We start from the raw sequence: 21,916 nt of genomic DNA, 5'->3' as shown, positions 1-21,916 counted from the left end.
TGAGCTTTCAATTTTCAGATAAGGAAGCAGAGATCAAGGGTGACTTGTCTCAAATTCCATATTAATAATTGATAAAGTCAAGATTAGAATTCAGATCACCTTCATTCACCATGTTGATTATAGGTACCAAACTGAAACAGAGGGTTAGGCGATCTTTGCTATCTTAAGAGTTCATTACCTGTGCTTCCACAACTATAAGACTGGATAAAGAAACCAAGATAATCATAACTAAAAAACATTATCCTCCTTACTTCACAGTACTATCTTTCCCTGATCATGTTACCAATGCCTTCACTGATTTAACAATTTAACATCTGACAGTTTGCTGGACATATTACATAAACTGCTTGCAAAATTAAATGACAAACCTGGCAAGATGCAGGACTTTATGATTTCTTAAGATATTTTCTTTCATTCTTTAAAACAATCTGAGGCGAGGCTTCTCTAAGCTGACACAATTACAATGCTTACTTTTTAACACTGAGATTCCGAGTCCATATATTTACTATTTCACGTTATTCTTACATATTCAGTTTGTGCATTAATAAATTAAGAACAAAGGGAAAGTGAAAGACCTCAGATTGTGCGTTAAAACTAGCAAATATTGGGAGAAAGGAAGATTTCTATATTGCATAGTATCAGTAATGGGTTACTCAGACTAGATATTTTTATATGATAGGAAGATGTTCAAACCAGCAATGTAGACTAAAAAAATAAAATTGAGATTAGTCAGGTATATTTCTCCAAAATCTACAAATGTCAAAGTATTCAAATATAAAACTCCTTGATCCTGTTAACAATTTACAAAAGAATGAAAAGAGGTGAATATACAGGAGAAGACCTGAGCTCTGATCCATGGATGGATGGATATGCATATATGGTGACTTCACAGCAAGAAAATTTATACCTGAACTGAGGGAAAGGTCTCCCATGTCCTTGACTGGAGATTAGGAGGAACAATCGTATCTAATTCTTTCTTCACTAGCCATGGTGACACTTCATGGAAAGGGCGAAGGACGGTGATGCTCAGGGCACCTGGGTCACAGAGAGTTAGCAGAGGGTCATGTCTCTGTCAGAAATACTCGGAGAAATTCGGCAAATATTAAACACATTTGATAAGCCAGACACAGCGATCATGCTTAAGGACCTCGGGGTCTAATAAGGAAAGTCTTTTAGTCAGAGTAACATCTAAAAGCTGCATTCAGACCACTTGAAAGCATTAATTGACACTTCGCTGTCCTTCAGAAATCAGACGCAAGTCCTGTCAGTTCTACCACTAAGCATCTCTTGAGTTCATCCACCTTTTTCCCCTCCACTGACCCAACCTTAGACTATTTCCCGCAGAGAGATCCTGTTTTGGACCTCAGCAACAATGAACTTTTCTTCCCACCTCTACTCTGTGAATGAACCTCCTTCCACAGGCAGGGTGACTGACTGTGTTAGTCCACCATGTAGACTTTTCTTTGACTTCCCATCGTTTATATGATAAAACTGAGGCCTTCATGTTTTCTCCTGCCTCCTCAACTTGGGCTATTTTCCCTTCTATACTTTGGCTCCTTTGGCCTTTTCTCCTCTGTTCCAAGCTTCCTGCTTTGTATTCCCTCTTCCAAGAAAGCTCCTCCTCCTATTTTAATTAGTGCCTACTTATCCAGCAGTTCTTGGCTCCAGCGTTTTCAGGAAAGCCTTCTAGATTATGTCAGGCTCCCCTGTTAGATGCTCTCATGGAACCATATTCCTTTACTCCATACGCCTTATCCCAATTTATAAGCATACAGGTATTTGTGTGACTATGTAATTAACGCCCATCTCTTTCCTTAGACTCTAAGCTTTGTGAAAGCAGGGTTTGTTGCTCTCTTAGCTCACCATTGTATCCCTAACATCCAGCCAAGTTTTGGTACATGGTGGGTTATCATGTAGATGCTAAATGACTGACTAATGAAGCAATTTGAGATGAATTCTTATTCTCTCACAGTTCTACACACACACTGTACAACCAGTCAGAGCTCCCCACTTTCCATATTCATAGAGAAAAAGCAAATTTATTATATCACACACATGTACATTGATGCATTCAAAGATACAACTGCATATAGAGGTGGGCATACTCATAAATGAATACAAAATATACCCCACCTATCAGAGAAAAGATAAAACAGGAAACACATACATAAACCTAGATAGACACAGCATATTGCTTTGGTGCATGGATAACATGGAAGCTTTTTTGTTTTTTCTGTGCTTAAATACACACGTTACATATACAGTGGTTCTTACCTAATGCAATGTATGTCTCTATTTTTTGGTCATACACTAATTTCTTGAAATTAATGAAAATATGTAAATGTCCAATGAATATAATACATAACTTATCCTATATTTCAGGTTGGATTTCTAACTGACACATCAAATCTACTTTTTTCTCTTGTTATACTAAATTCATCAAGGCAACACCTTCAAAATGACAAAAAATGAAGTTAGGAAATATACCTCACTTTTGTTTTTTCCTACTAAGATGAAACTGACACATAAGTAGGAACCTAGGCACATAACTAAATCTACCTAACAAGCCTAAATGCAGATACAGATCTCCTTATAGGTAGGAAAGGGACTCACACAATTTACACAGGTTGATGCTTAGATAAAGCATAGTACAAACATACATCACTGCACAACCAGGCTGACATGGCCAGGTGGAAAGCAGAGTTGAAAAGTGAGCAAAGGGGAAAACATAGCAACCACATCAGGGTAGACTGGCTATGGAGGATGAGAGTTGGTAAAGGACACAGCAACTTCCAGTCTGGCTCTCCACCTGGTTGTTCCTGTACTGGCTCTTGAAGAACTACAGTAGTTGATTCTCCATATGCCAAGGAGAGGTACTCTTCTATGTCACTGTCCCGAAGAAGCTCCACTCCTGATCCATCAGCATAGATAACAAAAAACCTGTTTGCAGAAATAAAAATCAGATCCCTTGACACATTCAGCTAAAATGCTCCTTAAACTTGGAACTGAAAATAAAAGTCATGATTTTATTCTTATCATATTACCTGGGGACATGTTCACCATAGATTTGCAGATGATTCTTATGAAGGTGAGTGGATGACAAACTGTCATAACCTTCAGCTTTTGCATTTAAATCATCTTCCAGGTTGTTTTCAGGTAGGATGGTTGATGCACTACCATCAGCCATGACCTAAGGGACACAGTAGATAAGCAACTAAAAAAAAAAGCCATAAAGCTTACATTTTTGTTGATCTCATTTGAGAAAGCAGGTAATCTTTTGGATATTCAGAAAATCAAAGATATTTACTTATAAGGTATTATTCCCTAAGTATTTTGTTGTTGTTCAGCCACAAAGTCATGTCTGACTCTTGCAACCCCATGGACTGTAGCTCACCAGGCTCCTCTGTCCATGGGATTTCCCAGGCAAGAATACTGGAGCAGGTTGCCATTTTCTCCTCCAGGGGAATCTTCCCAACCCAGGGATGGAATCCACATCTCCTGTATTGGAAGGTGGATTCTTTACTGCTGAGCCACCAGGGAAGCCCCAGTAGACTGCATTAATAAAATTGAAAATGTAGTAGCACATCTTCACTGACAAACTACACCGAGAATGTGAAAACAAACGGGAAGACAAGCCAGAGTACAATCAGAGGAAGGCGACTAGTATGGCAGGGGACACACCAGGGGACAATCTTATCTTCTGAGGATAAGTTCAGGGAACTGGGAATTTAAACATGGAGGAAAGACTACTCATGTGACAGTTGTCTTAAAACATTAAGAGTGACAGTATGGATTCTAAGCACAGAATTAGAGACTCATGGATAGACCACCCTGGGAAACAGATGGAGGTTCACTCTGAGATGTACATTCCTAGCCATTGCTACTGTCAAGATACAGAGTGTGGTTTAGGCTGAAAGGCCACTAAAGGGAAGGCACAAGAAGAACATCAAAGCCTAGAGTAATGCTTGGCTTAGATGTTTCAACTTGGAGGGTTTGGGCTTTAGGTTTCAATTTCAGTTTATTGTAAATCAAAGTCTCTTAGTAGCCTGAACTCAGGCTATGAAGAGTCTCACTTACTTAGCACAGAAAAACAAACTTGGATCAGGCCCAGTCTGCACCCCATGCAAAGCTGGGGACTCTTTGTCAGGGTTTCAAATCTAAAATATAACTTTGCCACCCACTAGCCAACACATGAAATTCCACCAAGGGGTGAGGAGTGGGAAAAAAGTGCCTAGAGAAAGGGCTGGTGGACCTCTCCTTGTCAAGGGCCAGATAGTATATATTTTAGGGTTTGTAGGCCATAGAGTTTCTGTTGCAACTAGTCAATGCTGCCATTATATGCAAAAGCAGCCACAGGTAATATGTAAACAAATGAGCATGGCTATGTTCCAATAAAACTTTATATAATGACACTGAAATTGAATTTCCTATTATTTTCTGTGTCATAAAATTCTCTTCTCCTTCTGATTTTCCCCAACCGTTTAAAAATGTAAAATGTAGTCAGCCTGCGTTTTTAACTCAAGGGCACATATAAACAAGTGACCATGGTTTGTCACTGCCTGGCTTAGCAATAAGAGGAAGGACAGAGAAACAGAACACAGAGCTCTACCACGGACCAGCTAAGCACCTCACCAGGCTTCCCACCTCCCCATCCTCAGTCCTCCTGGAACCCTCATGCTGATAATATTTCTAAGCATTCTCTACCTAGTCAAACAGACTTGCCTGCTGTCCTGTGTATTTTCTCTCACTTAAACCCAGATACAGAGCATTCTTACACTGTTCTTTGTTGTTGACATTATTTTTAGATGTTTAGTAACTTCCCCCCTTTTTGTTCTAATTATTTATTTGGCTTTACCATTTCAACCATCCTCATTGTTGGGTTTGCTATCCCCTGCTGCTGCTGCTAAGTCGCTTCAGTCGTGTCCGACTCTGTGAGACCCCATAGACAGCAGCCCACCAGGCTCCCCCGTCCCTGGGATTCTCCAGGCAAGAACACTGGAGTGGGTTGCCATTTCCTTCTCCAATGAAGCATAATCGAGAATTAAAGCTACTGACATTAATTGCTGTTGTCCAAAGCACTGACAGTAAGTAGATAACTAATCCCAAGGCAGCTAAGATAAAAAGCTATTTGGGAGCTCTCTAGGGTGAAATATCTCAAAAGCAAACCCATCGCCTCTCTCTCCATACTAATGATGCACTTTACCTGAAAGGTATTTCCTTCGGGATCCATGACCTCGCAGATAACCTCTGATGTGTGTTTCATGATGTACCTGCTAGCTCTCAGCTGCTCACGTTTTTGAAAAGGATGGTATATGTCACTGCTTGATTCATGGCAATATATAGCTGAACAGTCCCTATCAATATGAAGACAGCCTGTGTTTGGAGGTAACACCTGAAAGGGTCACACACAGAGATAAATTATTCAAAATTTCTTGATTGATTTGAGAGATTTAGAAAATCACTTAAGGAAAAAATACTATCCATTGACTTGAGACACAAATGTATTTTCAGGAAGAAAACAAAAGAGGATGTAAGTTTGGGGAAAGACTACTTAATAAGGAGGCAAATAATGATTAGGATATAATTGTTCCTGCATCTCATATTTTATCTACTCACTTTAATACTTCTTCCAGTTAATGCAATCTACGCCCCTTCTTTTTTCAGATATTTAATTAAAGTATTAAAAGCATATGTTAAGTAAACACACTTGACCCTATTCAAAACTCTTGGAATCCTTTAATGTTTTGGGGCAAGAAGCATCTTCAAAGGGGTCAACAGCAATGGGACAAATACTTTTAGAAGCTTTTATTTTTCCTCATTCCTCTGGTGGCTGACACAGACCTTAAGTAATAGCTTTTGTATAATGACTTCTGGTTTGGATAGCCTCTTTGAGATATAATTCACATGCCATATATTCTCCCCTTTAAAGTGTTCATTCAGTGGATTTTAGTATATTCAAAAACTTGTGCAAACATGATCACTAATTCCAGAACATTTCCATTGTCCTGCAAAGAAACCCTGATGCCATTAGTCATTCTGCACCTCTCCTGTCTCTGGCAACCACTGACCTGCTGTCTCTGTGGATTTGACTATTTCAGACATTCTGTAGAAATGGAAGCATGTGATACTTGGCACCTCTTGTGCCTGGCTTCTTTCACTTGGCATAAAGTTTTTAAGCTTCATTTATATTGTAGTGTATATCAATACTTCATTCTGTTTATTTCCACTTCAGTTTAGATGTGTGAAATTTAAAAAGTTTTTATGCTAAAATGAACTCAAGTTTTTTCAATTTAGGTAGTTTGGGGAGATTTGAAACTGAAATCAAGCCTACATTTGCTAAACTATGCTATGCTAAGTCACTTCAGTCGTGTCTGACTCTGTGAGACCCCATAGACGGCAGCCCATTAGGCTCCCCCGGCCCTGGGATTCTACAGGCAAGAACACTGGAGTGGGTTGCCATTTCCTTCTTCAATGCATGAAAGTGAAAAGTGAAAGTGAAGTCGCTCAGTTGTGTCCGACTCTTTGCTAAACTGAGGAGTTCAAAGTTCACAAATTCAGCCATTAAGTCCTCAATTTGCCCATTGTTTGACTTGCAATTGCCCAGGACAAGTTCTCAAATAGCTGCCAGAGTCTGCTTCCTCAGCTCCAGGTAGATCCTTCTCTTCATGGCCATGTTTCTCTCTTCCCCTACTCTTCAAACTTAACTTTCTGTGGCAGGTGGTGGCAGGGGTTGGGGAGAGGTGTCCCAGCCTGTGCAGCAAGGGCCAATGGAAGGGGTCTACTTGCAGCAGACGTATGAAAACCACAATGAGGTATCGCCTCACACTGGCCAGAATGGCCCTTATCAAAAAGTCTACAAATAAGAGATGCTGGCGAGGGCTGGAGAAAAAGGAGCCCTCCTACACTGTTGGTGCGAATGTAAATTGGTATGGCCACTACGGAGAATAGTATGGAGGTTCCTTAAAAAATTAAAAATAGAGCTACCATATGACCCTGCACTCCCACTCCTGGGCATATATCCAGAGAAAAACATGGGAGAGGATACATGCAATAGCCAAGATATGGAAGCAACCTGTGTCCATAGAGAAATGGGTACAGAAGATGTGGGACATGTATACGATGGAGATATATATTACCAGCCATTAAAAAGAGTGAAACATGCCATCTGCAGCAACATGGATGGACCTAGAGACTGTCATACTGAGTGAAGACACACAGAGAGATATGACATTACTTACATGTGGAATCTAAAAAAGTGGTACAAATAAACTTACTTATAAAACGGAAACAGACTCACAGAGAGCAAACTTATGGTTACCAGGAGGAAAGGGTAGACAGAAGAGGTGGGGAGTTTGGAATCTACATGAACACACTGCTATATTTAAGATGGATAACCAACAAGGACCTAGTGTATAGCACAGGGAACTCTGCTCAATGCTATATAGCAGCCTGGATGGGAGGGGAGTTCGGGGGTACAATGACTACGTGTGTGTGTGTGTGGCTGAGTTGCTTTGCTATGCACCTGGAACTATCACAACATTGTTAACTGGCTATACTCCAACATAAAATAAAGAATTAAAAAAAAAGATTTGCATTTTCCACTTTTCTATATGTCTTATGTCTTTCGTTTCCCTTCTAGTCATCCATCACTGCCTTCTTTTGTTTTAAATAGATTATTTTCAAGTGTACCATTTTAATTCCATTGTTTCTTTTACTATATATTTTTGAGTTATTTTCTTAGTGTCTTTTGGGTATTACAATTAACATCTTAATTTATAACTGTTATTGTCAAAACTTACATCTTTATACATTTTATAATAGTGGTTTTATGTAGTTGTCTTTTAAATAAAAAAGGTCACAAAAATACATGTGTACTGTCTCTTATATTTACCTATATTGTTATCTTTACCAGTACTATTTATGTATAATTGAATTGCTGTGTAGTGTTCTTTTGTTTCAGCCTGAAGGATTCCCTTTAGATTTTCTTGTAGGGAATGTCTAAGATTTAGGATAATTTTACTGAAAAGAGGGATTTTTGGTTGATGATCTTTTTCTTTAAGCATTTTGAATATGTCATATCACTGCCTTCTGACTCCATGTTTTCTGATGAGAACATAGCTATTAGTCTTATTGGATACCTCAATTTAAAAATTTTTTTATTATGATATAGTTGATTAACAATGTTGTGCTTTAGGGTTTTTCTTTTCTTTTTTTTGAGATCTCTCATATTTGATGAGCCTTTTCTCATTGCTTGTGAGACTTTGTCTTCACACAATTTGACTGTGATGTGTCTAGGTGTGGATCTCTGAGTTTATCTTACTTGAAGTTTGTTGAGATTTCTTGCAATTGTAGATAGTTTAATCACATTTGGTAAGTTTTAAGCCATTATTTCCTCAAATAATCTTTCAGCCCTTCTCTCTATTCCTTCTCAGACTCTCATTATGCATGTGTTAGTATGCCTGATGGTATCCTCTGAGGCTCTGTTCATTTTTCTTGATTCTTTTTTCTCTCTCTCCCCCAGACTGCTTAATCTCAACTGATCTATTTTCAAGTCAGTTTGAATAATTGCTGATTATTTCTTCTGCCAGCCAAAATTTGATGTTGAGCCTCATTAGCCAATTTTTCATTACAGTTATTATGCTTTCCAACTCCAGAATTTCTATGTGGTTCTTTTAAAAAATAATTTCTATGTATTGATACTCTATACTTTACGAAGCATCATTCTCATATTGTGCTTTAGTTCTTTACACAAGGCTTCCCACTTTTTAAAACATAACAGCTGACTTAAACTTGTCTCTTTAAATGCAAAGTCTGGATTTCCACAAGGATGGTTTCTATTGATTGCTTCCTCCTTTCCCATCCCTGTTTATGGGCCAAAATCCCCCCCTTCCCCACTCCCTCATGTTTTTTAATTTTTTGTTGAAAACTAGATATTTTAAAATAGTATTATGTACAACTCTGGAAATTAGATCCTTGCCCCAGGACTTGTTATTGCTACGTTTGTTGTTGTTGCTCTTTGTTCAGTGATTCCCCTGACCGTTTCTTTACAGTTTATATTGTCATGCGTGGGCCTAATCTGCTTGTTAGGCTTAGAGTTCTCCTCATAACTGGGCAGATACGTTCTTAAGTACTTTACACTAATAGATCTTTCAGCTTCTGCTGAGGGCTGTATGGGCTCTATGTGCATACTGGCGAATGCTTTCAATGCTGTAGTAGGAAGTTTGTAATTCCACCTTACCCTTCACTCCCTGCTTGTGCAGAGCTTCTTGATCAGCAAGAGTGAAAGATCAGGGCTTTCTGAGGCCTCTTATGGGCATGTTATAGCCCTTCACAGGAGCGTGGCTTTCTAGATTCCAGAGAATATGTCAGAGCTTTTGAAAGCCCTCTACGGACTTCTCATTCTCCTTTTCTTTTTAACTCTTTTGTTTAGCCTCTTGTTTTTTGTCACTACTTCAACAGCTTTAATGTTCAATTATCACCTCCATTTGGGGAAAAGTCTATTTGTAGGGAGTGAGTTCAGAATCAGACCAAATAAAGACAACCCCTGTTGAACAGAGGTTTCTAGAAAATGGACAGACAGGTCGAATAATGACAACATCTTGTGATGGATCTTTTGGGGAGCTCTAGATCTATTCTTCTTTCAGTGGCTGCAGGCCTGCTGGTTTTCACTGCTATCATGCATGTGACAGTGTTGATATTCAGGCTACCTTGGAGCTGGGGGAGGGGAGAGGAATGCAGCAAGCGAAATCACCACGATTCTTGCTGTTCTTCCCAAGACTGTCTTTTTTTTTTTTAATAATCTTCATATCATTATAGTCATTTGGTTGATTTCCAGACTTCTAAAAAGGTTGATTCTGTCAATAGTTCCAGTTTTCTAGTTGTTTTTAGAGAGCAGTAAGTGGATTTTTGAAGGTTCTTACTCCATCATTCTGGAAGTTTCTCAGATTCACTCTTTACTATTACGCAGGCCAGAGAACTCTCCCTGGACCTTGACTAATTCTGAGGCTTCTCTGTGGTTTCAGGCATATTGTAGCATAGACACTGGTTGAATTTGTAATTTTCCCAGGCTCCATAGGTCCTCAATAAAATAGACTCAAACTGTCAGTTCAGTTCAGTTCAGTTGCCCAGTCATGGCTGACTCTTTGCAACCCCATGGACTGCAGCATGCCAGGCTTCCCTGTCCATCACAAACTCCCAGAACTTGCTCAATCAAACTCATGTCTATTGAGTCATTGATGCCATCCAACCATCTCGTCCTCTGTTGTCCCCTTCTCCTCCTGCCTTCCATAATTTCTAGCATCAGGGTCATTTCAAATGAGTCAACTCTTTGCATCAGGTAGCCAAAGTATTGGAGTTTCAGCTTCAGCATCAATCCTTTCAATGAATATTCAGGACTGATTTTCCTTAGGACTAACTGGTTGGATCTCCTTGCAGTCCAAGGGACTCTCAAGAGTCTTCTCCAGCACCACAGTTCAAAAGTATCAATTCTTCGGTGCTCAGCTTTCTTTATAGTCCAACTTTCACATCCATACATGACCACTGGAAAAACCATAGCTTTGACTAGATGGACCTCTGTTGACAAAGTAATGTCTCTGCTTGTTAATACGTCAGATTGACTGTAATTTACTAAAAGCTGCTCTGGACAGAAAATGATGGCCTAACATTCCCAGAACTGAGACATATACACTAGGTGAAGCACCATCTAGAAAAGCCAAAAAGAAAACCTGTAAAAAGGAGATGGCTTTCTTTCTAGGAAGTTAGCCTGGAAAAACAGCTATGGTGGTTCAACACGACAAATATATCAATGACTTATATACATACGTACATAGTGTCTTCAATAGAGCAGCCAGTTGGCAAATAGAATTCTCGTGACTTTACATATCTATACTGCTCAGAGTTTAATATAAAACTTTCCTTTTTCAACTGATTTCACACACTGAGTAGAGGATAAGCCTCCCTCCATTATGACATTTGTTTACGGTACTGCTGATAAGGAAAAGGACCTTTGAAGCCCTTTTCAGTAGTATTCCTAAGAATGCTTATTACCTTTCTTTAACTTCTCCCAAAGGAGTTAAATTCAGATTGGTATAGAAGAGTTGTCAAATCTTATTCCAGTGTGCACATGCACACGCACACATACCCCTGTCCCCAGGAAGACACTCAATCTTCTGGTCTAGGGAAACAGCTTTCTGTTCCTAGACCCAAGGACAGAGGAAGATTTCCCATGGGAGACAACAGACCCATTATTTGTCATCTTGTCTCTCTGAAACCTTCCAACTGGGTGGATGTTCCCACCCCCAATTGTGAAACACTATAATCATAGACAATAATAGCTGTTACATCTACTTCCTCCTTGATGTTTTCAATCTTTTTAGTGCTGCTAAGGTATAGCAGTGGCCAAAATCAAGCTCTCTCTCTCTTTCACATTGCCTAAAATCCAGCCTCACTCATCACACTGCCCAGTGTCCTCATGCTGGTGAGTAAGTAAGGACACATGTGCCAAGGCCAATGAGGATGGGCAGAAGGTGGTTGTGAATGCCAGCTTTCAGATGGGCAGAAGGTGGTTGTGAATGCTCTATAAAATTATAGAACTATAAAATAAGTGTTGTTAAGCTTATTTGGAGTTTTTTCCCCCAATTGGGAGCTAAGATATGTGTATTTCTCAATGAGGTGCAATCAGTGTTTCAGGAGATGTGGGCAAACATGCTTCTACACAATTGTATCAGACACTGAATGTCTCCAGGTTGGATCTCTTTTCTGTTACATCTCTTCCTTCAGTGGTAACTTACACTGGTGCTAAAATTTCTTTTCCTTTATAGTTGTAACCAGCAGAGTCCAGGGCTATGATAAAAATAAGGCCTCATCACAGCATCACAGATTTTTATGACCTCTGGTAGGACATACAGTACTGAAATACGATGCTTTCTTAAAAAATGAACATTCTGATAGCACAGGAACTCTGCTAAATGTTATGTGGAAGCCTGGATGGGAGGAGAGTTTGGGGGAGAATGGATACATGTGTATGTAAGGTTGAGTCTCTTTTCTGTTCACCTGAAACCATTACAACATTGTTAATCAGCTATGCTAAGTCACTTCAGTCATATCCAACTCTGTGTGACCCTATAGACGGCAGCCCACCAGGCTCCTCTGTCCCTGGAATTCTACAGGCAAGAATACTGGAGTGGGTTGCCATTTCCTTCTCCAATCAGCTATACCCCAATACAGTCAGCTATACCCCAATACAAATATACCCCAATACAAAATTAAAAAGTTTTTTTTTTAAATTTTTTTTAAATTTTATTTTATTTTTAAACTTTACATAATTGTATTAGTTTTGCCAAATATCAAAATGAATCTGCCACAGGTATACATGTGTTCCCCATCCTGAACCCTCCTCCCTCCTCCCTCCCCATACCATATTTTGAATGTTATGTAGGGAAAAAAAGCATCCATTTCTCCAACTGCAGCCTTTCTTGGTCATCTCTCACTTTCAGCACCTTGCTCGTCCCACAAAGATCTGCACAGTACGAGGGAGTATCAAGAGAGAAGGGAGGGATAAACCGGCTCCAGTAGCTTCCACAGTAACAAACATTTGTTATGGAAGTCTTTGTCCATTACCTTCTGCCTTTGCACCCTCAGTATCCTGTGACCTTAGATGTGACATCCTGGCACTTGTGTCCCTTCTCCAACAAGTAGAAAGGCAAAGGCAAATCCCTCTAAGACTGGAGGGACTGCAGGCTGAGCTTGCGGCATTGTGTTTAATGGGGAAATGCAGGAGGTGGAGGAGTTGCTAACAGCATTCCTCCCCAGCCCTCCAAAGACACAGCTGTGCTTCACTTGGGCTAGTTCTCCTCCTAGATCACACAGAACACGTGTGTCCTTCCACCCCGCGGGGATACGAGGTAAAGTGGGGACAGACTGGAGGTGGGAAGGGTAGGAAAGTGAGAATGAGTAAGAGGAGGCAGGAGGCGAAGCGGATCTGGAAGGGACAGGGCAGCACCGAGTGCTCCTAGCACTCACAGTGCCCATCACTAAATGATCCCCAGCAAATACACTCCAGAGTATAAATTTGATCCCCAGATACCAAAGCACTGAAAGACAGGGAGGACACGGATTTTCTGTGATGGATTTTGAAAAGAAAGTAAATAAATGAAAAGATATTGAGAAGTGTGTTCTAAGATCAGTTGAGATGAGAGCAACAGCCATGCATGTGGCAGGAATGTTCACTGCCCCAGATGGGTGTGCTTTCTTAGTCACAAACACACTTCGACACTTGCCTTTGGCTCCCCTCGTTTTGCTCAGACCCACCTGGTACGTTCCCTGTGGCTTTGCAATGATGGACGTCCCGTCCCCAAAGGTGGCGCAGCAGCTACTGTCCTCGCAGTTGGTGATGACAGTGGCGTAGTGCGAGCTTTCAACCCGCATGCACTTCACCTGCCTGGCGATCCTCTGAGGACCTTCGGCTGTGGGCAAATGCAAAGGAGTGGGTCTGATGGGATGCACGCAAGGGCAACACGCCTGCCTGCTGACTGCCTGGCTGAGAACTCACTTCACGGGGCTGCTGTATGGGCTACTGCTATATCAACTCGGAGCCTTTGTTTGAGAAGGCATATTATTTAGTGTGCTGGTTTTGTCCTCACCGTTCTTTTTGAGAAATTGAAAACATCCAGAAAAGCACAAAATATAACTTAACTATACATGTTTGCCAATCAGAATTTACACTCATTAATATTTTGCCATATTTGCTTCATTTTTAACATGTATATAAGAGAGAAATTACAGGTAAAGTTCACATCTCTCCCTATCTCTGACTTTATTTCTTTTTCTCACAATCCACTATAATACTTTTATATAAATGTATATATCAGAAATATTTTGTTGCTTTAAATTTACATAAGTTATATATCACCCTGTGTATCACATTACTGGGCTTCCCTGGTGGCCCAGACAATAAAGAATCTGCCTGCAACGCAGGAGGCCTGGGTTCAATCCCTGGGTCAGGAAGATCCCCTGGAGAAGGGAATGGCTACCCACTCCAGTATTCTTGCCTGGAGAATTTCATGGACAGAGGAGCCTGGTGGGCTATAGTCCATGGGGTCGCCAAAGAATTGAACATGACTGAGCAACTGACACACACTTGAATTTTTCACTTTATGTTTTGAGGCCTTTAGCTATCTTGATATATATGTGCCGATGTAAACAGGTACATGTGTGGGTACTTCATTTATTTTAATTGCTACATAGTATCCCTTTGTAAGAATAAACCACATTTTACTTTTCTGTTCTGCTGTTAATGGACATTTATGCTTTCCCAATATTTTAATATTATACTCAGTGTTGCAAGAAGCATCTCTGTGCTTGTTTCTTTGTGCAAATGTATGAGTGTCTTTCCCAAGAAACGGAAAAAGCTTTGAAAGCTATCCCAGGACAATTAGAATGGACTTTTCTCTAGTGGGATTGACTTGCAGAGATATTTCCCAACCCATCCCCTATAACCCAATAAAAATAAAAACAAGACTATCTTTCTATATATACCCAGATGGAGAATTAGTGTATCACATGATATGCACTTTTCAATTCACCAGATATTTTAAAATTGCCTACCCAAGTGGCTTTTTAAATTTTCACTCTAACAGGATATAAAGGTTCCTCTCTTTCTACTCACTCACCATTTTGCTGCATTTAATTTGGCAATGAATCATTTAATGCATTCAACAAATAAACCCCAGGATTAAACAAAAGTGAATTAGGGAATAATTTTTATTTCAAAATCTTGTTTAAATTTAGCTTAGGAAGGGTGTTAGGCTTTTAGATAATATGAACAGACTCCAGTTCATTAGCAGCTGCCACTTTTCTGAGAATTGTCAGACAGAATCGAAGGAGGACAAATCTGAGGTCTATGTAGGAAAATTAGATTCCTTAAGGACCGAAGGAAACAGGTCTGAAATCTAATTGCTCAGTACAGTTGAGTCATGATTATTAACTTTTAGTTAATACCAATCCAGGTTGTAGCTTTTTAGTGGTAAAAATAAGGAAAGCACTATTACTATCCATTAGCCAACTAGAGCTGTTACCACTCCCATGTCAGCTGAGGATAAAGACCATAATAAAGGTCCTCATTGGTTCTGGTTTGGATTCGTTGGTTGATTTGAGTTCTTCCAAAAAAAATTGTTTTTCTTACAAGTGTTTTGAAAAATCAGTGAAGTTTTTACCTATCCTATCCTAAAGACATAGAATATTGTCATCTACTTGAAAAAGAATAAACACATGTATACGTATAACTGAATCACTTTGCTGTGTACCTGAAACACAATATTAACCAACTATCTGCTGCTGCTGCTCAGTCGCTTCAGTCGTGTCGAACTCTTTGAGACTCTACATAGTCCGCCAGAAAAATTAAAGCTTACCTGTCTCTTGATCCTCCGAAGAAATAGTCGGATCTTCATAAACTTGATAAAAGGTTGTGATCCTGGTACCATCAGCATGATCCACTATCCGAGTACCATCTTTCTTTTCAATGATGATCACTTTGTCTTCTCGAGTTGTCATAACCTGAACATACAAAGGCAGAGCATCATCATTTGCTCAGGTGGTTGGTTAATCCCAAATTTGCTTATTTTTACACCCCAGTGATTACCATCAAAAGCCTGATTATTTAAAAGTGAAAGTTTTATCTCATCTACTTGATCTAATCTTTATAACAATCCTGGAGGAAACTCAGGCTTAGAGCAGTTAAGTAACTTGCCCAAAGTCACTCAGCGTGTGCCAGAGCTGATGCTGGACTAGGACTGTCTTATTCAGCAGTGATGCTCCTTCCATGGTCACACATTTGTGAGTCAAAAGCTAATGTCAGGAGTGATATGACCCAGGTATATGCAGGAAGATGACCCCAGGTCCTGTTCCCTTAGAAACTACAGGTTTAAGATAAGCCAGGGACCACTGGTGTCTGTAGTGAGGGTTCTGATTGGTCTGCTTCCCCTGAGGATGCAATGCCAGAGCCTGGATTTTGTGTGTTGGTACAGGAGCCATGGGTGAAAGGTTGATACAGGGAAGCATGGATGAAAGGTGTGCTGGACACAAGGGAACTCAGAGACCAATGGGCAGAGTGGTGGGAGCAAGGCTAGAAGGTGAGGGACCATACTGGGAAGCTTGTTAAGTCATATTAAGGACCCAGTTGTTATCCAAAGAGGGGCAAAGCAGTAGAGAAGAGTTTTAGGTATGTGGACTAGAGCTGGAAACACAGAAAGAATTTAGTCCTGGTAAGTGCTTCGATTACTTTGCCAACAAAGGTCCGTCTAGTCAAGGCTATGGTTTTTCCTGTGGTCATGTATGGATGTGAGAGTTGGACTGTGAAGAAAGCTGAGCACCGAAGAATTGATGCTTTTGAACCGTGGTGTTGGAGAAGACTGGACTGCAAGGAGATCCAACCAGTCCATTCTAAAGGAGATCAGTCCTGGGTTTTCTTTGGAAGGAATGATGCTAAAGCTGCAAGTCCAGTACTTTGGCCACCTCATGTGAAGAGTTGACTCATTGGAAAAGACTCTGATGCTGGGAGGGATTGGGGGCAAGAGGAGAAAGGGATGACAGAGGATGAGATGGCTGGATGGCATCACCAACTTGATGGATGTGAGTTTGAGTGAACTCCAGGAGCTGGTGATGGACAGGGAGGCCTGGCGTGCTGCAATTCATGGGGTCGCAAAGAGTCGGACACGACTGAGCAACTGAACTGAACTGAACTGAAGTGCTTCAATTTGAAAGAACAGTGGGACCTTTGTTTCCTGTAGCCAAATGGTTCAGAGGAGCTCTAAACCCCCAGCTGCACATGTGTGTGTGAAGGTGTGGTGGGCATGGAGATGCATTGCCCAGGTCTCTCTTCAAGACAGGACTTGCTCCCCACCTGTGGGGAGGGAAGTTGACAAACAGCCTCCAGATGTCAGTTCTTCCAGCACCTGCCTCAACTGCAGAGAGATGCCTTGCCTGACTTCCATTGTTCTGCTGAGGCAGAGACACTGATCTGGCTCCTGCTCCCCGACTTGGGACACTGGGGCAGATGACACTGGCTCCTGAGCTCCTGCCAGTGGAGCTCTGTGGTGTCTGCACCATAGCTCGCCTTCTCTCTCTGCCCATTCCTGCTCCCCCTCTGCTTCCTTTCACAAATGGTGTCTCTTAAAAACATCTTATACAAGCAAACCTCATCTGTTTGCTACTGCAGATCCCAACTGGCAACAATGCACTCCATTTGTATAATGCATATTATAGGCAAAAGGAGAGGAGGGCGGCAGAGGATGAGATGGTTGGATGGTATCACCAACTCAAAGGACATGAGTTTGAGCAAACTCCAGGAGATAGTGAAAAACAGGGAAGCCTGGTGTGCTGTAGCCCATGGGGTCACCAAGAGTTGGACATGACTTTGCGATTGAACAACAACAATGCATATTTTTAAATCATTGGGTATTTTCTACCTTGTACTGCCCTAACTGTAAGAGACACAGTTTCACTAAAGAGTCCAGATGAATATGAAATTTGCTAGCTGTTTTCTGACTCATGTCTAGGGCTTTTGGGAGAAGATGATAATTATATTTGTATCTTTTTATGGTAAGCAGAAAACAATATATTTCAGAGAGAAGTCCATGCTAATCTTTAAGGTCTTCTCTTTCACACCCTCAGCCAATGATACAGATGTGTATATCTATATCTATCCATCTACTGAATGTATCTAATGAGGAATACTGCTGTAGAATGCAGGATTGAGAACATGAGCTCTGGAATTAACCTGCCCAAGTTCAATTTCTGACTTCACAGGTGATTTAGGCAAGTTGCTTACCTTCTCTGTGTCTAGTTTCCTCATCTGCAAAATGGAGCCAACATCAGCATATTTTTCAGAGACATTATATGGATTAAATGAGAGAATGCTGGTAAAGTGGTTCAGATTTAATTGGTCAAGTTAGCAATGCTAAATGTTAACTCTTTATCTAGTATAGAAATTTACAGATTATTACTTAGAACTATTCTAACATTTCATGACATCACATAACATTGACATTTTCTGGTCACCGTAGGCTCAGGAAATAATCATTTTTAGCAAGAACACAACAGCAAGAATATTTCCTGAACACCTGATAGTGTTAATCTGGTATTAATCTTCCCAAGTATTTTAGGTAATGACCATAATCTTCATTTTAGGAATAAGAAAACCTAAATTAGAAATAATCAAAGTCATGCATCTTGTAAGAAGCTTGGCTGGGGTTCAAAGCCATGTCTGCCTCACTGCAAGGTTAGTGCCACTCCTGTAAAATGTGCTACTTCATGTCACTTTTGATCTTATTTCATATGATCATTGGCTTTTATTTGCATAATGGTTAAGCACATGAGACCTAGAATGCAACGTTGGGGTCCACATTCTGAATCTACCACTTGCTGAGTGATTTTGGAAAAATTATTTAGCCTGTTTGTAGCTTCTTTGTCTCGTATGTAAAATGGAAACAGCAAGTTTCTTGTGAGAATTAGATAAATTATATCTGGAAAGCACTGAACAAGGCCTGGGATGGTGCTGCTGCTACTGCTAAGTCGCCCCAGTCATGTCTGACTCTGTGTGACCCCATAGATGGCAGCCCACCAGGCTCCCCCGTCCCTGGGATTTTCCAGGCAAGAACACTGGAGTGGGTTGCCATTTCCTTCTCCAATGCATGAAAGTGAAAACTGAAAGTGAAGTCACTCAGTTGTGTCTGACTCCTAGCGACCCCAAGGACTGTAGCCCACCAGGCTCCTCTGTCCATGGATTTTCCAGGCAAGAGTACTGAGTGCTCAGTAAATATTGTTACCATTGTTGTGATTAGACTTTTGGGTGTCTATGTTTGGATCCAGGCTCCCAACTGTTGATTTGTGCTTCCATAATGGTCCTAGGTATCGGTAAAGGAAGGGGCTTCCCTGGTGGCTCAGTGGAAAAGAGTCTGCCAATGCAGGAGACCTGGGTTCAATTCCTGGGTCAGGAAGATCCCTTGGAGAAGGAAATAGCAACCCACTCCAGTATTCTTGCCTGGGAAATCCCATGGACAGAGGAGCCTGGCAGGCTACAATCCATGGGGTTGCAAAGAGTGGGACATGACTTAGTGACTAAACCACCACCACCACCAGTAAAAGAAAGTAAGGGTCATTAACTAAGAAATATCAAATTTGCATATTAAAGCAAGTAATCTGTATTGAGGCTGAATTAAAGTGAGCTATTTGAAGTGACCAAAGCCATCCTGAGATAATATGTATTTTGAATCTCGTAAGAAAGAACTAGCAAACAAGGTAGAAGAGTATGAAACTGTTACAGAAGCAGGCTGAAGAAGAAAGGAAAACACGTTTGGTAAGATGATGAACTTTATCTCAATGGGAAGCAGACATTCTGCTTCTGACTAGCAGTTTGTGGTTGTAAACAAAGGTTGGAAGTCCAAAAACTAGAGACAAGGCATGCAGGAAATTCTTTGTCTTGTTTAGATTTAGAGGTGCAAAGCTCCATATAAGATGATAGAGGAATAGCTGAAGAATGGAAAGAGCCCAGTTTCTAGTCACCAATCACTGACGACAAACCTGGTTCCAGCACTTTCTGGCCACATTACTTCATTTGCTGAGGCTTACCTTCCTTGTCTGTATAATATACACTGGTGTGAGGCCTGAAGAGAGAATGTATGCAAGATGGCTAACAGAAAGCCTGGCCCATAGAAAATACTATTGTACATCCCAGGGGTTTAAATTTCACATCTGCTTCACAGATAAACAAAACCACTATTTTCTATACCACTCATATATCACTTTTTCTTAGGTTACAAATAAAATCTTTTTACAGAGGCTTTATGGCATTGTTGAATTTTTGAGTTATTTGGTATGAGCCTCTCATTAAATATACTGTAAATTATTTGAAGTCAAGGATCATGAACAAATTTCTACAATTCATGTCAGGTACATACGAGAAGTAGAAGCAAGGCAGAGCCTCACACGTCTAGAATATAAGACATACAGACAAATACATTTAACATGAAGAAATATAGGATATCACTAATCATATGTCTTAAAAGTGGAATAGAAAATTCATCATCTGTCTCTTACTTCAAGAATTAGTATTTCATGATACATTACTCTGGGTCAAATAAACCACACAGTAGTTTTAGATTTGGGAAGATGAATCCATCTATTTATACATAAGTCGGCTACTTAACAGATAGTTATTGAAAATTTATTATTTGCCAGGCATTCTTCCACATGTTGTTTTACAACTCTAATGATTTAGAAAAATTTATAATATACAATAGTTTGTCATACCGTTCCATTGACAGGATCTGTGGCTTTAAAGAATAAAAACGGGGCCAAGTCTGCTATTCTTTCTGATCCTTTGGTGCCAATCCGATTTCCTTGAGGTGTAGTTGTAAACCAGGTGCCTAAGTGAACATCCATAGGGGTTATTGTTTGAACTGTTTCTGGGGGAGGTTCATGGCTTTCATTTTTATGTGCCATAGGTGACTGATTTTTCTGAATTTTTCCTGTGGGAGTTCAAGTATATAAAATACAACAATTTAACTATAATATCACTTACATAGAATTATTCATTAAGTTTTGTTTTGTTTTTTTAATTTTATTTTATTTTTAAACTTTACAAAATTGTATTAGTTTTGCCAAATATCAAAATGAATCCACCACAGGTATACATGTGTTCCCCATCCTGAACCCTCCACTGTCCTCCCTCCCCATACCATCCCTCTGGGTCGTCCCAGCGCACTAGCCCCAAGCATCCAGTATCGTGCATCGAACCTGGACTGGCAACTTGTTTCATACATGATATTATACATGTTTCAATGCCATTCTCCCAAATCTTCCCACCCTCTCCCTCTCCCACAGAGTCCCTAAGACTGTTCTATACATCAGTGTCTCTTTTGCTGTCTCGTACGCAGGGTTATTGTTACCATCTTTCTAAACTCCATATATATGCGTTAGTATACTGTATTGGTGTTTTTCTTTCTGGCTTACTTCACTCTGTATAATAGGCTCCAGTTTCATCCACCTCATTAGAACTGATTCAAATGTATTCTTTTTAATGGCTGAGTAATACTCCATTGTGTATATGTACCATAGCTTTCTTATCCATTCATTAAGTTTTAATATAGTGTAGGCTACCTCAGACACTGTTGCATAGAAAGTCCAAGTGGTGGTCATCAGTTATATTATTTCTCAAGTAGGAAAAAATCAGTTTATGAATATCTTATTCTTGGCACTTGAACCTTGTCTGGATTCCCATCACCTCCCACAAATATACACATGCATAGAAAGCTCACTGTCTATGGAACAATACACCCTATTATCAATTCTCTACACTTTTAAGTCTTGCTTACCTCTCCTCAGATTCCAGGTTTGGAGCCCTGTACCCAGCTTTTTAAAGTCTACATTTTCTCCCATGTATCTGTCAAGCTTTCAGATTCTTTTTCTTTGACTTATTATATACTCTAGTATGATAGAGTATAATTTTAACTCTTCATTCCCCTAATTTTGTCATATTTCAGTTCCAGGAAACATCTCTCTTCAGCCCTGGATCTGGAGAACATTATCAATCAAGCATATCATTGGCCTTTCATACAGAGAGGATTTGTCCAGTTTAATTACTACATTTAAAACCATCTGTTATGCACATTCCTCTCAAACTCTCCCCACCACCATTAAATTGGAACAAGAAGACAGAACCAAGGAAACTCACATGGAACCCTGTAAATATTATCTCAGTTCCTCTATCAAGGTAGATTTACTCTATTTGTATAAGTAACAAGTAATCTCTAGACAAGATCTGCCTGTATTGTCAAGCCTCAGTGATGAAGTAAATTCAGACTGAGAAAAAAAAAGTTGCAAAAAAGATAGTGAATGATTGTTGCCTCCAGGGAGGTTGTTT

The 21,916-nt window shown here is 40.1% G+C and overlaps 1 protein-coding gene across 6 annotated transcripts in view; it reads right to left on the bottom strand.

Moving 5' to 3' along the window:
* SPAG17 (sperm associated antigen 17) overlaps positions 1–21,916 on the bottom strand; it is a 252,618-nt gene that overhangs the window by 52,242 nt on the left and 178,460 nt on the right. For all 6 annotated transcript variants that reach the window (XR_009734982.1, XM_061409692.1, XM_061409687.1 and 3 more), the window contains 7 exons: positions 20,305–20,420; positions 15,408–15,552; positions 13,309–13,463; positions 5,204–5,392; positions 3,045–3,190; positions 2,810–2,940; positions 908–1,035 (listed from right to left, as the gene is read on the bottom strand). Coding sequence is in view for 5 of the 6 variants with exons in the window: in XM_061409692.1 (XP_061265676.1) it covers positions 908–1,035; positions 2,810–2,940; positions 3,045–3,190; positions 5,204–5,392; positions 13,309–13,463; positions 15,408–15,552; positions 20,305–20,420 (1,010 nt within the window). In the remaining variant the exon portion in view is untranslated. The remainder of the gene's footprint in view (positions 1–907; positions 1,036–2,809; positions 2,941–3,044; positions 3,191–5,203; positions 5,393–13,308; positions 13,464–15,407; positions 15,553–20,304; positions 20,421–21,916) is intronic.

The sequence above is a fragment of the Bos javanicus genome, chromosome 3, assembly GCF_032452875.1.
Source record: "Bos javanicus breed banteng chromosome 3, ARS-OSU_banteng_1.0, whole genome shotgun sequence".
NCBI classification, from domain to species: Eukaryota; Metazoa; Chordata; class Mammalia; order Artiodactyla; family Bovidae; genus Bos; species Bos javanicus.
This window is presented reverse-complemented; position numbering and strand designations above follow the sequence as displayed.